General features: G+C 60.4%; 1 protein-coding gene across 1 annotated transcript; it reads left to right on the plus strand.

Annotated features, from left to right (window-relative positions):
* The first annotated feature begins 8043 nt into the window (after positions 1–8043).
* On the plus strand, positions 8044–13569 carry LSP1 (lymphocyte-specific protein 1). The gene is made up of 9 exons (XM_006893367.1): positions 8044–8093; positions 8162–8311; positions 9906–10095; positions 10497–10589; positions 11743–11786; positions 11947–12028; positions 12864–12998; positions 13289–13366; positions 13480–13569. The coding sequence occupies exons 1-9, from the start codon at positions 8044–8046 to the stop codon at positions 13567–13569; spliced, it is 912 nt and encodes a 303-aa protein (XP_006893429.1).
* The last annotated feature ends 4505 nt before the right edge of the window (positions 13570–18074 follow it).

Here is an 18074-nt window from a genome sequence, read left to right on the forward strand (position 1 = left end):
AGCCTGGCCTGACCTTCCTCTGAGGACCCACAGTCTGAGGAAGGAAGCAGGTCAGAACCAGGACAGGTCGAAGGGCATTTGGAGTCCTGGCTGACGGCAGGGGTGTGGCTTTGGGCTGTGTCCCCTCGAGGGCCAGCACTCCGCCTCCTGAGCCTCATCTTTCAGCTATAAAGGGACTCTGTATGCCCAGCAGGGTGAGAGGTGGTGGGCTCCGAGTGGGGCATGCAGGCCAGGGGCGGTGGGTGACCTGGGGTGTGGCCTGCAGAGCTGAGCAGGAAGACTGGGTGGGTGAGGGCCAAGAAGAGCCTGGACCTGGCACATGGGGCCTTGAGGGAGGTGGATTGGGGAAAGTCCTCTTCCTCCAGCTGACCTTGGGGACTCTGAGGCAGAAAGGAGGCCCCCCCAAAAGAGCTCCAATGTACTATCTCACTGTGGGAGATGAAGGGGAAAGGCGGCCCTGGGGATGCTGGGTCCTAGGTGCCAGGGAGCCAGTGTGGCCTGAGTGAAGGGCTCCTGGGTGTCGGTGGCCGGCCATTGTCCTATCACTAGGCAGGTCTGGCTTTTTACCTAGAACACAGAGCCCTGGACACAGCAACTGTGGGCCCAGCTTCAGGGGCCACTCCTGGACTGTCCATATCTGGAGACCTGCACACTGGGAGACTGGGAGCACTGGCATCCTATAGCTCACAGGGCACTGGGCACAGGGGCAGCTGTGTGCCGGGACATCTTCCCCACCAGCTTTGGGGTGCTGAAGCTATGTCTTCTTGTCTCCCCTTCATTAACTGGTTACCGGACAGGGATGGAGCTATGACCGTCAACCAGAGCCCCCAGGCTGCGTACTCCATAGTGCTGCTCTCTGTGGTGTTGGAAGGCCCGCTCTGCAGGCCATGGTCAAGGTCTTGGCCGCCTCCCCCAGGCCCTGCAGGACACTGTGGAACTGCCCTGCGTGGCCCCAGGCCGTGGTCCTTCATAGAGCAGACTTGTCCCTCTTCCTCCCATCAGGGACAGGAGTGCCCACTGCTGCCCTTCACTGAGAGGGTGCTGCCCTCCTTACACTGCTGGGGTCCTGGGTGACTGTGAGGCCAGGAGGCCCAGGGTCAGCCGCCCTGAGGGTGTTGGAGCTGGAAGAGAGTAAGAAGGGCCTGGAGTCCAGTGTGCAGACCCAGCGCAGACCGCCATGCAGAGCCGGCCCCAAGGCCCACCTGAGCAGCTGGCAGCCTGCGGGGTGGAGGGCAACTCTGCTGGGGCACTGTTATATGTGTCAGGCTGCCCACCCTCAGTGGATCAAGACCACCAACTAATTAAAAGGCTTAGGGTGGTCGGTGTCCTCCTGTGAAGACTTACAGAGAGGGTGACTGGCTTCTAGGCCACGGGCCCTCAATTGCCTCGGTATAGCCCACTCACCCCCTCCTCACTGCCAGAGTTCAGTGGCTGCCCCCCAGGGCCTGTCCTCCCTCCAGGCTCCACCTCAGCCATCCCCTCCCCAGCTCAGACTTCCGCAGGCAGCCACCCCAACACCTGTGGAGCTTGGTCTCCCCAAACCCAGATGGGGGACAAAGGGAGGCAGAGAGGAGCACTGTGACTGCAGCAGGCGAGGGGGCTGGGCTTCCACTTACCTCTGCCCCCAACCCCTCCTGTGGCTCCCCCCTCAGCTATCTTCAGGGGGCTACTCACCTTTGTCTAAGTACCTCCACGCCCCCCCACCCCCGCCCGGGGGACTTCCCTTCACTCTGCAAAATTAGCTCAGGGTCCCCCCCAGTCTCATCCTGGAGCCCAGATCAGGCACGAGGATTCTTCTGGGGCCCCCACTTTCCACTGGCCCAGCTGAGCTCTTCCCCCTCCCTCCTGTCCTACCCTCAGGCCCTGGTCTTGTGGTCAGCCTCACCTCTGCATCCCTCCCCTCACTGGGCCCCCCCCCGTCACCTCTGCATCCCTCCCCACACTGGGCCCCCCAGAGCCTCTCAGAACTTCCTTCTAGAAGCAAGTCTGTGTAGACCCACCAGGGCAGCATCTTGCCCTCAGCCGGGACTTACGGGGACTGTTGGTTGGGATGCCTGGCCGCCCGCTGGCCCCAAGCCCTCTGGACTTTTGCCTTCGTTTCTGCTCCCGCTATTCCTGACCCACCAAACGTCGCTCCCCTCTAGAGCTCTGTCCAGGGTCACTTTTTCTCTGGACACAGACAGCCTGATCCCCAAGAACAGCATCCACATCACCTGTGGCTAGTGACCCCCTCGGGAAGAGGAACCAGGCCGCGAGGGCACCCCAAAGACTCTTGGGGGGGCAGTGGAGAGGGCGAGTTCCTGGAAGCTGTGTTCTCTGTCCCCACACCCTGGCCCTGGGCTCAGGACCAGCCTTCTGCCCACTCCACCCTCACCTGTCTGCTGGCCAGGGCTCTCTCTATGTTCCCAGCTCACCCCCAGGGGCCTTCCCATAAGATGCTTGGCAGCCCACTGCCCACTGTCTGTTCTGTTCTTACCAGGCAGTTTTGCAAATGGGGTGCTGTGGGAGTGGGACCCATGCTGCCCAGAAACCAGTCCTGGGACTCAGTTTCCCTCCTGTGCACTCTGTCCTCATGGTCTGTCCAGTGGCCAGCTGCTCCGGTGTCCACTCAGGAAGGTGTTGCAGGAGATGGTGGGGGGTGGAGGACCCCAGCAGACAGATCCTCCCACCCCAGCTCCTATGGGAAGGCGAAGGGTGCAGGGCTGAGGAGGGCCCCAGGATGGCCCAGGCCTGGCGTCCTCCTGCAGCCCCAGGGGAGACCCTAAGCTTGGCCTGGGACTCAGGACAACCTGCCCGCCAGGACCAGGCCTCAGCAGGGCACCTAGAGGGCTGCCTGTAGTAGGCAGCGGCCTGGCGGGGTAAAAAGGAAGAGGTGGGGGACCCAGCCCATGACAGCACCTCATCTCTTCAGACACTTGGCCGACAGTAGGGACAGGAAAGAGCATTGTGTCCTGGTGGAGGATACTTGAGGATGAGGGGGCTGTGTCCTGGTGGGGGACATGGGAGAATGAGGGGACTGTGTCAGGGTGGGGGATATGGGAGGACGAGGGGCTGTGTTAGAATGGGGATATGGGAGGATGAGGGGCCGTGTTAGAATGGGGGATATGGGAGGATGAGGGGCCGTGTTAGAATGGGGGATATGGGAGGATGAGGGGGCCGTGTCAGGGTGGGGGACATGGGAGAATGAGGCGACTGTGTCCTGGTGGGAGATATGGGAGGACGAGGGGGCCGTGTCCCTGTGTCCTGGTGGAGGTGGGAGAAGATGTGGCAGCTGTGTCCTGTGGGGGTGTGAGATTATGAGGGAGGCCGTGTCCTGGTAGGGGTATGGGAAGATGAGGGTGCTGAGCCCTGGTGGGGGGCATTGTAGGCAGTCTGGACCTAGGGAACCTTGTCCTCAGGGCAGTGCTGTGTCCTAGCCTGTTGTAGTTGGGGTGCACTTGGGAAACAGGCCACGCAGTGAGGGGTGTGGGGCGGCAGGGGCTGAGGCTGGAGCCCCTTGGCGGGGCCTCGGGCTGAGCTCTGGCTCAGAGACCAGAGCTCACACAGGATGCGGCTGACTGCCTTGCTTGGGAACACCAAATCCCCAGCAGCTGCGGCAGGCCAAGCCAGGCCGCCATCACGCTGACAGATCTGTGTACGCCAGGGGCCTGCGGGGCGCCTTCCAGGCTGGGCCCCCACCCACCCCAGGAGAGCCGTCCCTCCCAGGCCCAGCTCAGCCCAGCTGTGGAGTGGGGTGAGGTCATGGGGAGGGGTGCAGGCTCCATGACTCACATCCTGGGCCGGGGGTGGGGAAGTGCGCAGAGCCAGGGCCCAGGTCAGCTCATTTTCCCGGTGAGAGGTTTCAGGGGGTGCAGAGAGCCCCCAGCCTACGTGAACACTGCCCCTTGTCCCTGAATCCATGAAGCTCATTTCTCAGGATAGGGCCTTTTGGCTGGGCCTCCCACCGGGGCTGTACCTCGTTGTCACAGTAACAGGAGGAAAACAGTCAACAGAGCGGCCAGGGGCCCTGAGTCCTCAGAGAGGCCGCTCTCGCGCTCTCGCACGTGCGTGGGAGCACCGGGGACCCCCGGGCACAGGGTCCTCAGCCCCAGCATATGTGTGGACATGCATGTGGACAGCTGTGTGTAATCCCATGTGTGTGTGAACATGAGCACAAGTGTGGACGTCCGTGTGCACGCGTGTGCACTGTCCTGAGATGTGCTGAGTGGACGTAACCGCGGATGTGTGTGCTCACGTGCCTGAGGCCTGGTGAGCACACGCTGACACACGTGTGCTCCAATACATCCAAGCACTGTCTGAGATGTTAGCGCGTCCACGGGGGACTCCTTGTGTGGATCTGACGAGGATCGGTGGAAGAAGTTCCTCTGTGCGTGCACGTGTGTGTGTGTGTGCATGTGTGTGTGTGTCCCACACATACAGGGCCACGGGCCTCGGCTTGTGTGGTCTTTTCATGGTCAGTGGACATGTCTGTGGAAGGTGACTGCAGAAAGCAGGTTGGGATGTCTGGGGTACCAGAGAGGCTTCAACATGTGGGGTGTCCCTGGCCCCCCTTATGAGTGCCTACATGTGTTTGTGCTTTTGGATGCTCCTGGAGCCTGGTAGGAAGGAACTGGGGGCAGGTGAGAGCCTCTAGCCACCCCAGGATGCCTACCTATCCAGGGAGAGTCCTGAGCTATCCCCATGATAACTTAGGGCACACAGTCACACACACACACACAGAGTCACACACCTCTGCTTGCACCCACATAATCACATTGTCACACACACACAGTCACACAGCTCAGCTAGCACACCCACGTAAGCACATTCACACACACAGTGTCACACACACAGTGTTACACACACTGTCACACACACACAGTGTCTCACACACACAGTGTCACACACACACTGTCGCACACACAGTGTCACACACACACTGTCACACACACTGTCACACACACTGTCACACACACAGTCACACAGCTCAGCTAGCACACCCACGTAAGCACATTCACACACACACTGTCACACACACACACTGTCACACACACACTGTCACACACAGTGTCACACACACTGTCACACACACACACTGTCACACACACAGTCACCACAGTCACACACAGTGTCACACACACACAGTGTCACACACACACAGTGTCACACACACTGTCACACACAGTGTCACACACACACTGTCACACACAGTGTCACACACACTGTCATACACACAGTCACACACAGTGTCACACACAGTGTCACACACACTGTCACACACAGTGTCACACACACACTGTCACACACACAGTGTCACACACACAGTGTCACACACACAGTGTCACACACACTGTCACACACACTGTCACACACACAGTCACACACAGTGTCACACACACACAGTGTCACACACACACTGTCGCACACACAGTGTCACACACACAGTGTCACACACACACACACTGTCACACACACAGTCACACAGCTCAGCTAGCACACCACATAAGCACTTTCACACACATACTGTCACACACTAACAAACATACAGAGTCGCAGACAAGGACATGTGAATGGCCACACACACACGCACACACACCACACGTGGGCACACACACATCTTGTGTGTGTGCGGGGGACACAGGCTAGCCTGGACACCACAGGGGACCCCACGCTGCACCCCACAGCCTAGGCCCTGACCACTGAGCCTCCACGTGCAGGGCCTTGGGCCCTCGCCTCCAGCCTCCAGCTCAGCCCTGCGCCCCCTCTCAAGGTGGAGGGGCTGCAGGCCCCCTTCCCATGGCTGAGGCAGGAAGCGGCCTTCATCCTGCGCTGATGGGAGCCAGGTGTGGGGAATTAGCGGCTTCCTCGGGGCCTGTGGGGTTAGGAGCTGAAGGCACTTCTGGGGGCCTGGCGGTGGGCGGGGGTGGGGGGCGGCGAGGCTGGAGCGAGGTCTGGTTTGCATGGCTGGAGTCCCCCGTGGCCGCCGGGGGAGCAGGCCTTGAACTTGGGCCTGTGGAGGGGCCTGGCTTTCGTCTGAGAGGCTTAGGGAGACCTGGGAGGGGGATTAGATCATGCGCTGGCCAGGAGAGCTGCCAGCAAGCATCAGGCTGCCTCATCGCGGCCAGGCCCGGGGTCACTCGGCGGACACAGGCAGAAGGGCTGCGGGCCTGGGGTCTGCATGGTGGAGCTGCCGAGTGTGGTGGTCCCAGGCCCTCCGGACCCTGGTCCCCAGCAGACCTTCCCTGGCTGCCAGTCAGCTGGGGAGCAGCTTTGTCCGGGCTTGGGGGCCTCAGCCTTCTGTCCTGAGTCTGCAGCAGAACTTAGGTTCTCATCTGTAAAACGATGCCCACCAAGTCCACAGAGGGCAGAGGCAGAGCTGTCCGGTGGTGCTGGCGTGGATTCAGACATGGACATGGATGAAGGTGGCCGGAGACATAGGGCCCTGCCTCGCCAGCCAGGCAGCCTGCACTCTGCCCTGCACAAGTGGGGGCACCCACTTCCAAGTGCCCACTCTTACGTACCAGGAAGGATACCTCGTCAGGCTGACAACTGGGCCTGGCCTTGAGGAGACCCACCCACCCACAGTGACTGACCGCTACAACTAAGTCAGGCTGCTGCCGGTGACCCCAGCCCTCCCATGCCCGTGTCGGAGTCACACGGGACACCACCTAGGGCCAGGTCTGTAGAAAGGGGTCTGAGCCCTGCCCAAGGGTTTCTCCAGGCCTGAGGGGCTCTGGAGTCCCTTCACCACCATTCCAGTTGGTCTGCATTGTACAGATAGGTAAACTGAGGCCAGGGAGGCAGAAGGGATGCAGGCCATGCTTGGTGTGCCTACCAGCTGTCTTGGTCCCCCAGGCAAAGGAACGTGGAGGCCGAGGAGGAGCCCTGGTGTGAACGGGACCAGCTGTTGCCAGAAGCGGAGGATGAGGACAGTGGACACCTGACCCTGGGACCTGAGCAGGACACACCGTAAGCCCACCGCCGGGGTGTCTGGTCCAGGGCCCCCGATTTCATGTAGCCAGGGCCTGCAAGGAGTGGACGCTCAGGGAGCCCTGGACTTGGGGCCTCAGAACAGGGTCAAGGGGGCCCAACCAGAGCAGACAGCATGTTGAGGGTTCTCACGGTTGGGGTGTGGATGCAGCCAGGAGCCACGTGTGCAGCTGGCCTTTGGGACACTGACTCAGGCGCTGGCCCGCACCACGGCCTGGTCCTCACTTGGATGCTCTGCGCCCAGCTGCACGGCCTTGGCTGACAGCCCCCCACTCCAGGCCCAGGACTGTGACTCATGGAGGCCCAGGCCGACTTGGCAGGCCCTGACCAGCTCGCTTCCTGCCTGGGCCCAAGAGGCTGGGAGGGCCGGAGATGTGGCCAGCAGCACCTCGTCCTCTCTGCCAACTGTGTCCCCATTTCTCCAAGTCAGCAGCTCTGGATGATGGGGTGCTGCAGCATTCATGGCCCACCGGCCAGGATCTAGAGCAAGGACAGGGCAGAAGACAGAGCCCCAAGATCACAGTGTCACCACTGTCACTTCTGTCACAAGGGTCCAGGGCTACAGACAATGGGGCTGGATGGCTCAGGGGGCTTGACTCATGATGATTGGACTCCAGTGAAGCCAGGCACAGTGGCCAGGGAGAGCTGGTGCCCAAGGCTGAGGGGGGACACAGCCCCACCCTGACAGAGATCTAGATGGAAGGGGAGATACAGCCCTGTCCTCAGGAAGCCCTAGACTGATGGTGGAGACACAGACCTGCTCTCATGGAGTCCGAGACTGATGGAGGATACAGCCCTGCCCTCAGGAAGCCCTAGACTGATGGTGGAGGCACAGCCTCACCTCATGGAGACCTAGACTGATGGCAAAGACATAGTCCTGCCCTCAGAGAGCCCCAGACTGATGGGGAGACACTGTTCCACCCTCACAAAGCCCTAGACTGGTGGAGGAAGCACCGGCCTGCCCTCAGAGAGCCCCAGACTGATGGTGGAAGCACCACCCTGCTCTGAGATACTCCAGGCTAACAGAAGAGGCAGAATGCTGCCCTGAGCAGTCCACTGATGGGTGCTAGAACCATGGGGGCCCCGGCCACCGAGCTGCAGCCTGCTATCCCTGGAGGCCAGGCGCAAGGACGCGGAAGAGGTGGGTGGCAGCACGGGGTTCCAGCCCTAAGTTCCCACTCTTCTCTTCCAGGCTCAACCTGAAACCCTTGGAAGCCCCCGACCTGGATGAGGACGAGGGGTTTGGAGACTGTTCCCAGAAGTTGGGGCCGAGGGAGTGGCTCGAAGTGGATGGCAGGGAGGCTGTTCAGGAGGACAGCGCACAGGAGCCCAAGGAGAATAGGCAAGTGGCGAAGACCCTCCCCAAGCCCCCCAGCCAGCACCTAGCACAGCAGACCCTTTGCTTCTCCTTCCCAAGCAGCCCCCCAAGATTCCCCTGTGGCTGAGGGAGGAGGGTATTGGGGAGGGAGGAAAGGAGAGGAGCGGGAGGCCCAGGGGCTTCAGGGAGGGGTGCGGAGGACATTTCATTCCTGGGCTCCCCGGGGCCCTGGGCCCCATCCAGAGCAGCTGTGGCTGGCCGGGTGTTACCACATCAGCACACATCTGCAGCCCACTTACTCGGGGGCCCTGCAGCCCCTGAGCCGCCCGCCTCTTCCTCCCTCGGGTCTGGCCGGCCTCCATTCCCACGGAGGAGGGGAGCAGGTATTTCCAGATGTGCAGGGGGTTGCCTGTCAGAGGCAGGCGTGTGGGGGCTGGGGGGAACTACTCCCCTTCCCACATGTCAGGGTCGAAGCCATCAACACCCCACAAATGCCCTCAGAGCTGCCTCTTATCAGACCTCCACCTGACCCCAGAGATCCACAACTCAGGGAGAGGGTCCCCACTTCTCGGGGTGGAGCTGAGGCTCCTTCTTCTCCAGGCCCCCCACACCTCTAGGCTCATAGCTGCAGTGAACTCTGCGGAAACCCCTCCCACGGCCCAATCCACCTTCCTCGCCCCAGACCAGACCCCCACAGCTCTGCAGTCACTCAGCCCTGACTCACTGCCCACCAAGCTCCTTCTGGGCCTCAGTTTCCCTGTCTGCCCTGGGGATGGACACCAGCTCTGCATTTCTGTAAGGAATCGTGGCAGTACAGTAGGCTGTCCATGGCTCTGAGCCCCCCCCCACTCCATCTGCTGGACTGGTCCCGACAGCAGGGGGCACTTTGACCCTTTCGTGGAAGTTGGGGCTGGCAACTCCACAGCCTCCCACCTCCAGCACCTGCCGCCTGCCCACCGCCTGAGCCTGAATGGCCCTCTGTGTGGCTGCCCTGGCTCAGACCCCAGCCCACCTCGGCTGGGTGGGCCTGGACCACGGCTGAGACCATGGAAAATGTCAGGGTTTGCCGCCTCCTCCTCCAAGCTCGGGCCTTCTCCCATGAAGCCACACTGGCCGCTGATGGATGGCACCACCCCAGCCTTGCAGCCCGGACAGCTGGCCCTTCTCCTCCACCTCCCTACAGCAGCTCACAGACCCCACACTTCCCTCCCACTCAGTGTACTTCTCCCAAACCCTACTGACCCCACACTAAGTGGCTGGAACAGGACACCAAGGGTCCAGTTAAAACCAAGGGTGGGCGCTATAGGGTGAATGTGAGTGAGCAAGACAGGAGACTCCAGCTTGTCCTGAAGAGTTAGGCACAGGCTCTGAGGGCGGGAGAGCCACGACTGGGGCAAGTCGGAGGCCCATGTGTGCAGGGATCCCGGCTCCTCTGAACACTAAGTCAGGGAAGCCCATGGGCTTCCAGCACCTAAGGTCTCTGGATTTCTTGTTGCTTCACTCCTCTGACTATGCCCACTTCCTGGATGGGGAAACTGAGTCTTGGAAATGGATGGGAACTTGAACCAAACAGTGAGATGGCTCCTGACTGGCTCTCCCTCTCTCTTTCTCCCCACAGGCCCCAGGGGCATGAACAAAAGGACATCGATGAACTAAGCCATGCTCAAGTTCCCCTTGAAGGACTATGCCTGAGATCTGTGGTAGAATCCCAGGAGGGGCCAGCTCTGGAGGAGGAAGAGCCCCAAGCCTCTGAAGAGCCAGCCCAGGACTTCCAGGGTCCAGACGAGGCTGGAGAGGGAGAGGACGAGGTGATCAAAACCCTACCCCAGGCGTGCTGGGAGCATGCTACCCCTAGACTTGGATCTTTGCTGCACACACGCCCGAGGGCCCTCCTAGGGACCTTGAACCCCACATCCTCAGACTTCAGCCCCTTCTTGTGAGCTTGAACCCCACATCCTCAGACTTCAGCCCCTTCTTGCTCCACATTCTCAGAGTATTGGATCATGGGGACCCTCGGGACAAATTTATCTTCCATGCTGGTGAGCTCTGCCCTGGGCTTATGGCCCCACAGCACAGAATTCCAGAGCAGAGCATGTCAGAGCTGGAAAGAACCAGAGGCCCAGGCAGGGGAGTGCTCAGCTCTAGGAGGCCTAGGATGGGGCAAGAGGGATCCATCCAGGCCTCAGAGCTTCAAATTTTCTATCCCTAGCACCCACAAGGTCACGAGCATAGGACTCCCAGTCCCTTGGCCTTGGAGGGGGCTCCTGAGCACAGACCAACTCCCCTGAGCCCCACCACCAAGGTAGGTCAAACTCCAGAGACTGTTCCTTCTTTTCTCCCAGGCTCATGACCAAATGAGAAAGACCCTGAGATAGAGCCATATGTCAGCTCCCCGAGCACAAGGGCACGACCAGCTTCTCCTTGGCTATTTCCCCAGGGCTGGGGACTCAGAAAACCTTGTAGTTATGCCTGGGGTGATAGGAAAATCAATGGAAGAAGAAAAGAGGGGTGGATAAATGGGAGGGAGGAAGGGTGTGTGATGAAGGAAGCAAATATGAATGAGTGGAAGAGTGAGAGTGAGGATGGAAAGACAGGCCAGGCCAATGGACAGATAATGAATTAAGGAAGGAAGGATGGATGGATTTGTGGATGGATGGATGGATGGATGGATGGATGGATGGATGGATGGATGATGGATGGATGATGGATGATGGATGATGGATGGATGATGGATGGATGGATGGATGGATGGATGATGGATGGATGGAGGATGGATGGAGGATGGATGGATGGATGGATGGATGGATGGATGGATGAATGGATGGATGATTTATGGATGAATTAATTAATAGGTGAAAGGAAAGAAAGATAAATGAGTTGTGTGAATGTGTGGATGAGATGGAAATGAGGAAGAGAGGGAAGAAGAGCATGGAAGGAGGAAAGGCACTTACAAGGATTGATGGGCAAGTAAGTGGATGACTAAAAGAAAGAGTAGCTAGATGGGAGAGTGAGTAAACCACAGAGAGATGAAAAGGTGGGTGAATTCGTGGAAACGGAAGTAGATGGCTCAACGGACACAGGAAAGTTAGGGAGGATGAATATATGGTTGACCACTTGGAACACAGGGGGTCAAAGGCAGAAGTCAGAGCATGAATACAAGGCAACAGGAGGCAGCTCTCACCTCAAATTAAGCTAAAATTTCTATTTGGCAAAGTTGCCCCAAATTGACAGAATTGATAAGTGAAGGGGTGGTCCCTGTCCTGGAGAGCAAGGTGGAAGGAGATGGCCTTGTCTTTGGGGGCTGGATTTCTTTAGAGCAGGAGATAAATTCAGACGCCAGACCCTTCTAGATTCCAGTTTCCAGGGTTCTCATCAAATAGGAACCAATGCACATAATGTGAATTAGACTGTAAGCCTTGCTCGGGACCCCCAGGCTGACTGACCACTTTTCACAGCTCATCGACTGGACTGAGTCCTTGAACCATTCCGTAGAGAAAAGGTATGTCTTCCCAGACCCGGACTCAGTACTGACGTTCCTCCATGAGGGGGTTGAGGGCAGGGACTGCGGGTGGAGGTACAGAGCCCAGGTGAGCTCTGACAGGAAGTCAGCGGAACGAGGAGCGCGCTGAGGTGCAGGACTTGACAAATCGCTCCTGTGTTAACAGTGTGAAGAAGTCAGAACCAGCTCTGCCTGTTTCCAAGATTGATGAGCGTCTGGAGCAGTATACCCAGGCCGTTGAGGTTTGCCCAGTCCCCTCTTCCGCAGTGGGGTACACTATTCCATTTGTGTATCTATTCTTCCACCAACTGCCATCCCTCCATCAACTCCAATTCCTCCTCTCAACCCACACCCCCACTGCTTGCACACCCCCACAGCTGCACGCACCCTACCCAACCCAAGCCAGCCTATCTTCTCTCCAACTCACACTCCCCAAGCAACTGAAGCATCCCACCAACTCACTGTCCTGCAGATCCATGCTCCTCCAGACCCAACGTCCTCCATAGCTCATAGGCCTTCACTCAGTTCAAAGCCCTCCTCAGCCCAGCGCTTGTAAATCCGTGGTCTCCCTAAAACCCACACTTCCCAACTGATGCTCTCCCAACAACTCCTACTCCACCCCCAATCCAAAACGTATGATCCCACGCATCCACCCCAACCCATAACCCCCCAACAAAGCCACTCTCCTCCACCAGCCCATGTCCCACATTGACCCAAACTCTGCCCCTTCAGTCCAAAGGTCTAAGTAAACCGTGATCCTTTGTTCAACTCGCTTCCCCGCTGACCCACATGCCCCATCAACTCCAGATCAATCCTCCATAGTCTATGCTCCCCCATGAACCCCCACCTCTCTGGTCCCATGCCACGAGCCACAGATACCTTCCTGTACTTCTCCATATCACTCACACACCTCAGATGAAGGTGTGTCCCACGAGTGTGCACGGTGAAGGAACGTATGGACCCCCCACCCCCATTCTGGTTTGGGAGAACGATCCTGGGGCAAATGAGGTCTCTCAAGGCGAGCTCTTTGCCATGGTGGCGCTCCACTAAAGTATTCCTGGGCTTTTGTCTTCTCAGACTGCTGGTCGGACCCCCAAGTTAGCTCGCCAGCCCTCCATAGAGCTTCCTAGTATGGCTGTAGCTAATACCAAGAGTCTGTGGGAGACTGGAGAAGTTCAAGGCCAGTCTGCAGCTAAGGGCGCCTCCTGCAAGGTAAGACCCCTCTCCCGTAGGCATGGCTGTGTTGGGAAGACAGGACTGGAGACTACAGCAACAGGGTGGGACCCTTGGAAGAGTAGGTGTGAAAGCACTTGGGGTGAACAAGTGGGCTTCCAATGATGGAGCCCCACAATGTTTGGCAAGGTGAGGATTAGGGGGTGTCTCCATCAAGTTTCCTGCCCTTGCACTGGGACCCTGCGCACAGAGGGAAGGCGAGCAGGGCCCGGGACTTGGAGAGGCCTGGTCAGGGGCTGTATCTGTGACCTGGCTCATCCTGGACACAGGACATTGTTGCTGGAGACATGAGTATGAGGAGCCTGTGGGAGCAGAGAGGTGGTTCCAAGACCTCGTCAACGGTCAAGGTGGGTCCACGCCGTGGCCTCCGTGGGGGTGGCCAGGAGGGCAGTTGGGGGCAACCTGGAGGTGGAGCGGCCCCTTCCTGGACACTCACATTCCTGCTTTCCTTCTCTTGCAGAGCACCCCCTCTGGGAAGCGGTACAAGTTCGTGGCCACCGGTCATGGGAAGTACGAGAAGGTGCTTGTGGACGAGGGTGCGGCGCCCTAGGCCAGCAGACGTGGTGAGTGCCCAGTGGAGCCAGAGCACGTGCTGCCCATGGAGTGCGCAGAGGACAGGGCCCGATTTCGCATATGACCAGCTACCAGGGCTGGCTGGGAGGCAGACAGAGACCCTGGTCCAGCTCCCCAGACCTTGTGCCTGGTGTAGGTCATCACTGTGGCTCAGACCAGCACGGCCACCTTACCAGGAGGAGCCACAGACCCCACTTGGGCTCCTCATGGGGTCAAGGCCAGCCAGGGGTCACAGAGGCTGGGACCAGTGGACAGGACAGCCTGTGGGGCCGGGTCGCTCACCACTCAGCAGACCGAGATCTTGGGGGCTCCCTCGGGTTCTGCTGCCCTCACCACTCCTGGTGACAAGACAGGAAACACGTCGATAGCCTTGAGGACACTGGTCTTTATTAGTGGCCTGGGTCCTGGGCTCCCGGGTGTCACCACACAGGCCCCGCCGATTGCTGTCATCCCCTCTCCAGGTCTTACTGCTGCCCCAGTCTCCCTCCCCATCTCCTCATTCCACACCTCCTTAGAGCAGAGCCCTGATTCCAACTCAGTAAAGCCTCATTGCAGGCTGGGGCCCCCCAAACTGCACCAGATCTGGAGGCTCTTTCTCTGCACCCCCAGTCCACAGTCCCACTTAGCTCTAGGACTGAGCACACTTCTTCCCGCCTGAACTTTGAGCACCCCACATCCTTGCCAACTCCCACTGGGCTGAGGCCCCCAGCCCTCCTCCAGACCTCCTTCCTGAGCCCCCGGCCCAGGCCTGGCTCCCAGCCATCCTTCAGAGCCGCCAAACTGCCCTGCGGCCGACCGTGCTGAGCTCTGAAGCACTCTGACCGCTCCGCTTCCCACCACGAACATAAATCTGTCCGGGATCGGCCAGGCCGGGGCGGGGGTGGGGGAGCCCGTGGGGCCCAAGTCCAAGGCCTCTTTCTGCTGAGCCAGGAGCTGGCTGCCCGCGCCAGCAGCACCTCGAGGCCCAGGCCCTGCCCCCACGCCTCCCTGATCCTCAAACCCAGACCCCCAAAACTCATGCTGAGGCTGGGGTTGGGGTCGCTGCTGCCTCAGAGCAGACCTGAGGTCTTGCCATGCGTTTCCCTGGTGCCGATAGCCTGTGAACGTGGCCCTCCTGGTCCCTCCTCACAAGCTCACCACCGCACACACTGTTCTGGCTCCCTGACTTGCTCCACCTGCATTGCTGTCACCTCCTGAGTCCCTCATGCCCCTGCCCACTGGCCCAGCCCTCCTAGCCTCCCACAGCCCCTCTTAGCGGCTGTCCTCAGCACCTCGCTCTCACCCCCAGCCCTTGCACACCTCATCCAGTGCAGCCCCTCTGGCCATCCCGCTGGGGCCTGCTGCCCGGGGACCCGCAGCCGCTAGAACCGCCAGCCAGCCGCGGTCCGGTTGAAGTTCTTGGGTCGGAAGCTGAGCTGCAGGTCTGGCAGGACCACAGGTGGGGGCCGGGCGGCGACCTCCTGCAGCTTGCGGGCATCGAAGCGTGGCCGGTACAGGAAGGGCAGCCGACACTGGCCAGTCGGGGGCCGCAGCCCCTCCGCAGGCCCTGCTGCTCGGGTCTCGGCCACAGACATGCGGTACAACACAGCATCCCACATCCTGGAGGCCCGGGAGGCCGGAGGCCTGGGTGCCAGGCGTGAGAGGGCAGCCTCATCCTCTCGCTGCATCCTAGAGCCTGGTGCCGGGCTCGGGTCCGGGGGCGCCTCTTCCACCAGGAGCTGCTTCTTAAGGCGTGTCCAGCCGCTGAGCCTGGGCTTGGGGGCCACTTTGGGGGCAGGGCAAGGATGGGGGCCCGATGGCAGGGTAGGGGACAAGACTCCTTGGGGCCTGAAAACTTGTTTGACCTCATCCCCAGGGCCAGCTGTGGGGACCTCCTCCAGGGCCTGGGGAACGGGGAACTCCGATGCCAGGCCATGAATCGGGGGTCCTGGGGACCGGTACGTGGGTGCTATGGGCACCACAATCCTAGCGCTGGCCTCTCTGGGCACAGAGGCCCGGAAGCCAGGTTGTGACCTGGGCACAGGGGCCTCCTCTGGCCTGGGGCTGGCAACCTGGACCCCAGCAGGCAGTGGGCGGATGTGAGCCACTGGGATGAGGGGCTGGGCACTGGAGGCCTGAGGGGTGTCCTCAGTCCTGGGGGACTCAGGGGTCCCAGAATGAGAGTGTGGCACCAGTCGTATCTGCGCCTGGCTAACGTGGGTGCCACCCACCTCTGGAGCCAGGCCTGGAGTGCAGGCCCCATGGGGCCAGGCAGCTGGGCTGTCGTGCTGGGTGAGGCTGAATGACAAGGAGGACTTCTGCAGGGGTGAGGCCACATGGTGGGTGACCGGTGTGTGCGGGGAGCGAGCCGGGGTGGCCACCAGGAGGGGTGCCTGGGCGGGGCACCGGGGAGTGGGGAGTAGGGTGCCAGCACGTGGGACCACAGCCTCTTGGTCATGGCTGGCCTCGCTCACGGGGGACAGGGAGGCCCGGAAGGCCGCAGGCGGGGCAGGCGCCCCTCCGTTCCTCATCTTCTGAGCAGCCTTCTTCAGCAGCTTCTGTAGTCGTCGGTTGTCCTTGCCGGGCTTGGGCAGCAGAGGTGGGGGTGGGCCTGGAGGACGCTGGGGTCCAGGACGGCCTGCTTCAGTGGCCATGGCTGAACTGAGCATCCTGCACTGGGGGAACGTAGCAGTCAGGGCGGCCTCCCCCACCCTCTCCCCTGCGGGGTCCCCACTCATCCCCTGCCCTTTAAGGGCTCTGAGTCGAGTGGATGCATGTCACTACTATCTCCTGAGACCTGCCCTGTGTGTCTGACCATCCACGTGAACAACAACTGACTCGTCCCTGCCTCCTGGTGCCCTGACCAGCACCAAGTGGACGCTGCCTTTGTGCACGACGAGGGAAAGGCCATGTGGGTGGCCAGGCAGGATGAGGCTGAGAGTGGGCTCTGAGTGGCGCTTGGGGAGGGCTGGGGGCTCTGTGCCCGGCCGCGCTGCTGGCCAGACACGTGAGGGCCGCCTCGCCGCCGCCAGCCTGACCACAGGCACCACTGGGAGCCCGCACTGAGGGGTGGCGGCCAGCGGGCCCCTGGGGGTGCCGAGGTGCACGCTGAGGTGGGGCGGCCAGAAGGTGGGGAGGTTTCCGCTGAGCTGTGCTAAATGAGATCTTCCCGCAAAAGTGCTGGCTCGGTGGTCCTGGCTCCACTGCCGCCCGCCCTGCTCCCCGGCGCCACGTGTTCGCAAGGACATTGACAAATGGCGTCTGGGCCCAGAGAGAAGCTGTCTGGTTCAGGGGAGGAGGGGGGCCAGGAGGCTGGGGGCCACAGTGTGGGGGCTGGCTGTGCCGGGATCAGCTCTGCTGAGGGCCAGGTGAGGTCGGCCCCTGGGGCTGGCTGCCTGAGCCCTCTGGCCAGGATGCTGGGGTGTCTCTTCCCCAGTCTGAGTTCAGGGGCTCATTTGAGGGGAGCAGATTCAGGGAGACATGCAGGGTGCTGGTGGTCAGAGAGGGAAAGGCCACCTCAATGAGGGGAGAGGCAAGTGGTCAAGGCCAGGCAGTCATGGAGGACTTGGAAGCTGGGCAAAGGGTCCTGGGCACAGCAGAACCCCTCAGGTCCTAGTCTAATGTCCTGGGCCCCTTTGATTCCCACTGTCTTTCAGCCTCCGGAACTCTGGGCCAGCCAACAGTGTTCTCTGCATCAGGGGGAGGCCCCAATGAGCAGCGCCTACGCCACAAACCAGCCGCTTCCAAAGAGTGCCACTGTCACTGCTGCTGCCTCCCTCAGTTCTGGACACCCCGCCACCTCCTCCTCCCCCCTCCCCCCAGCCCAGCCTTTCACCAGTGTGAGGGGGGGATGCTCCCAAGGAGGCCCACAGAGCATCAGGGAGCCTCTGCGGAAAGACCCACCAAGGCTGTCTGGGCACTTGGCCCCTTTATCCCTCCCTGCCCATGTGCACCCCTCAGCCTGCACCTCTGCCCTGTGAAATAAAGCTCCCAAGTGTCTCCTGTGCTGCCTCCCTGGTGCTCACTAAGGGGGTGGGATGCTGGCAGAGGATGCGAAGCCAACCCATCCCACTGCACAGGTGAGGGGGCCCAGCCCTGGCCTCTGGATCTGGGATGCCCTGTCCCCCCTTTTCCACAACATGGAACTCTGAGACCTGTTGTGTATGCTAGTCCAAGTTGGGGAGTACACATTGGGTCTAGGTGAGGTCAAGACCCCCCTCTTGAAGATGTCTCTAATGCCTACTCCCCAGCCTGGCATCAGTCTCAGGGCCTGAAAGAAGAATCTGTTTGTGGCCAGCGTCCCCCAGACTTTGTTCCCCAGAACATGACCTATATCAAGCTCATTTACTGTGCCAGCACCAGAAGAGGCTCAGTGGAGGTGGGTAGATAAATGGATGGATGGATGGATGGATGGATGGATGGATGGATGGATGGAAACAATAGTTGTGTACAGAGTAGAGAGGAGGAAGGTAGAGGGATGATTGAGTAGAAAGGTGGATGTGT

Source organism: Elephantulus edwardii, unplaced genomic scaffold (assembly GCF_000299155.1).
Source record: "Elephantulus edwardii isolate Elephantulus edwardi_28Jun2011 unplaced genomic scaffold, EleEdw1.0 scaffold00126, whole genome shotgun sequence".
NCBI lineage: Eukaryota > Metazoa > Chordata > Mammalia > Macroscelidea > Macroscelididae > Elephantulus > Elephantulus edwardii.

Excerpts from the sequence above, each read along its gene's own strand:
- LSP1 (XM_006893367.1), top strand. The coding sequence starts at position 8,044 with ATGGGGGCCCCGGCCACCGAGCTGCAGCCTGCTATCCCTGGAGGCCAG. Across the intron at positions 12,999-13,288 it reads CTAAGGGCGCCTCCTGCAAG|GACATTGTTGCTGGAGACAT; the intron begins GTAAGACCCCTC and ends TCCTGGACACAG. Across the intron at positions 13,367-13,479 it reads AGACCTCGTCAACGGTCAAG|AGCACCCCCTCTGGGAAGCG; the intron begins GTGGGTCCACGC and ends CTTCTCTTGCAG.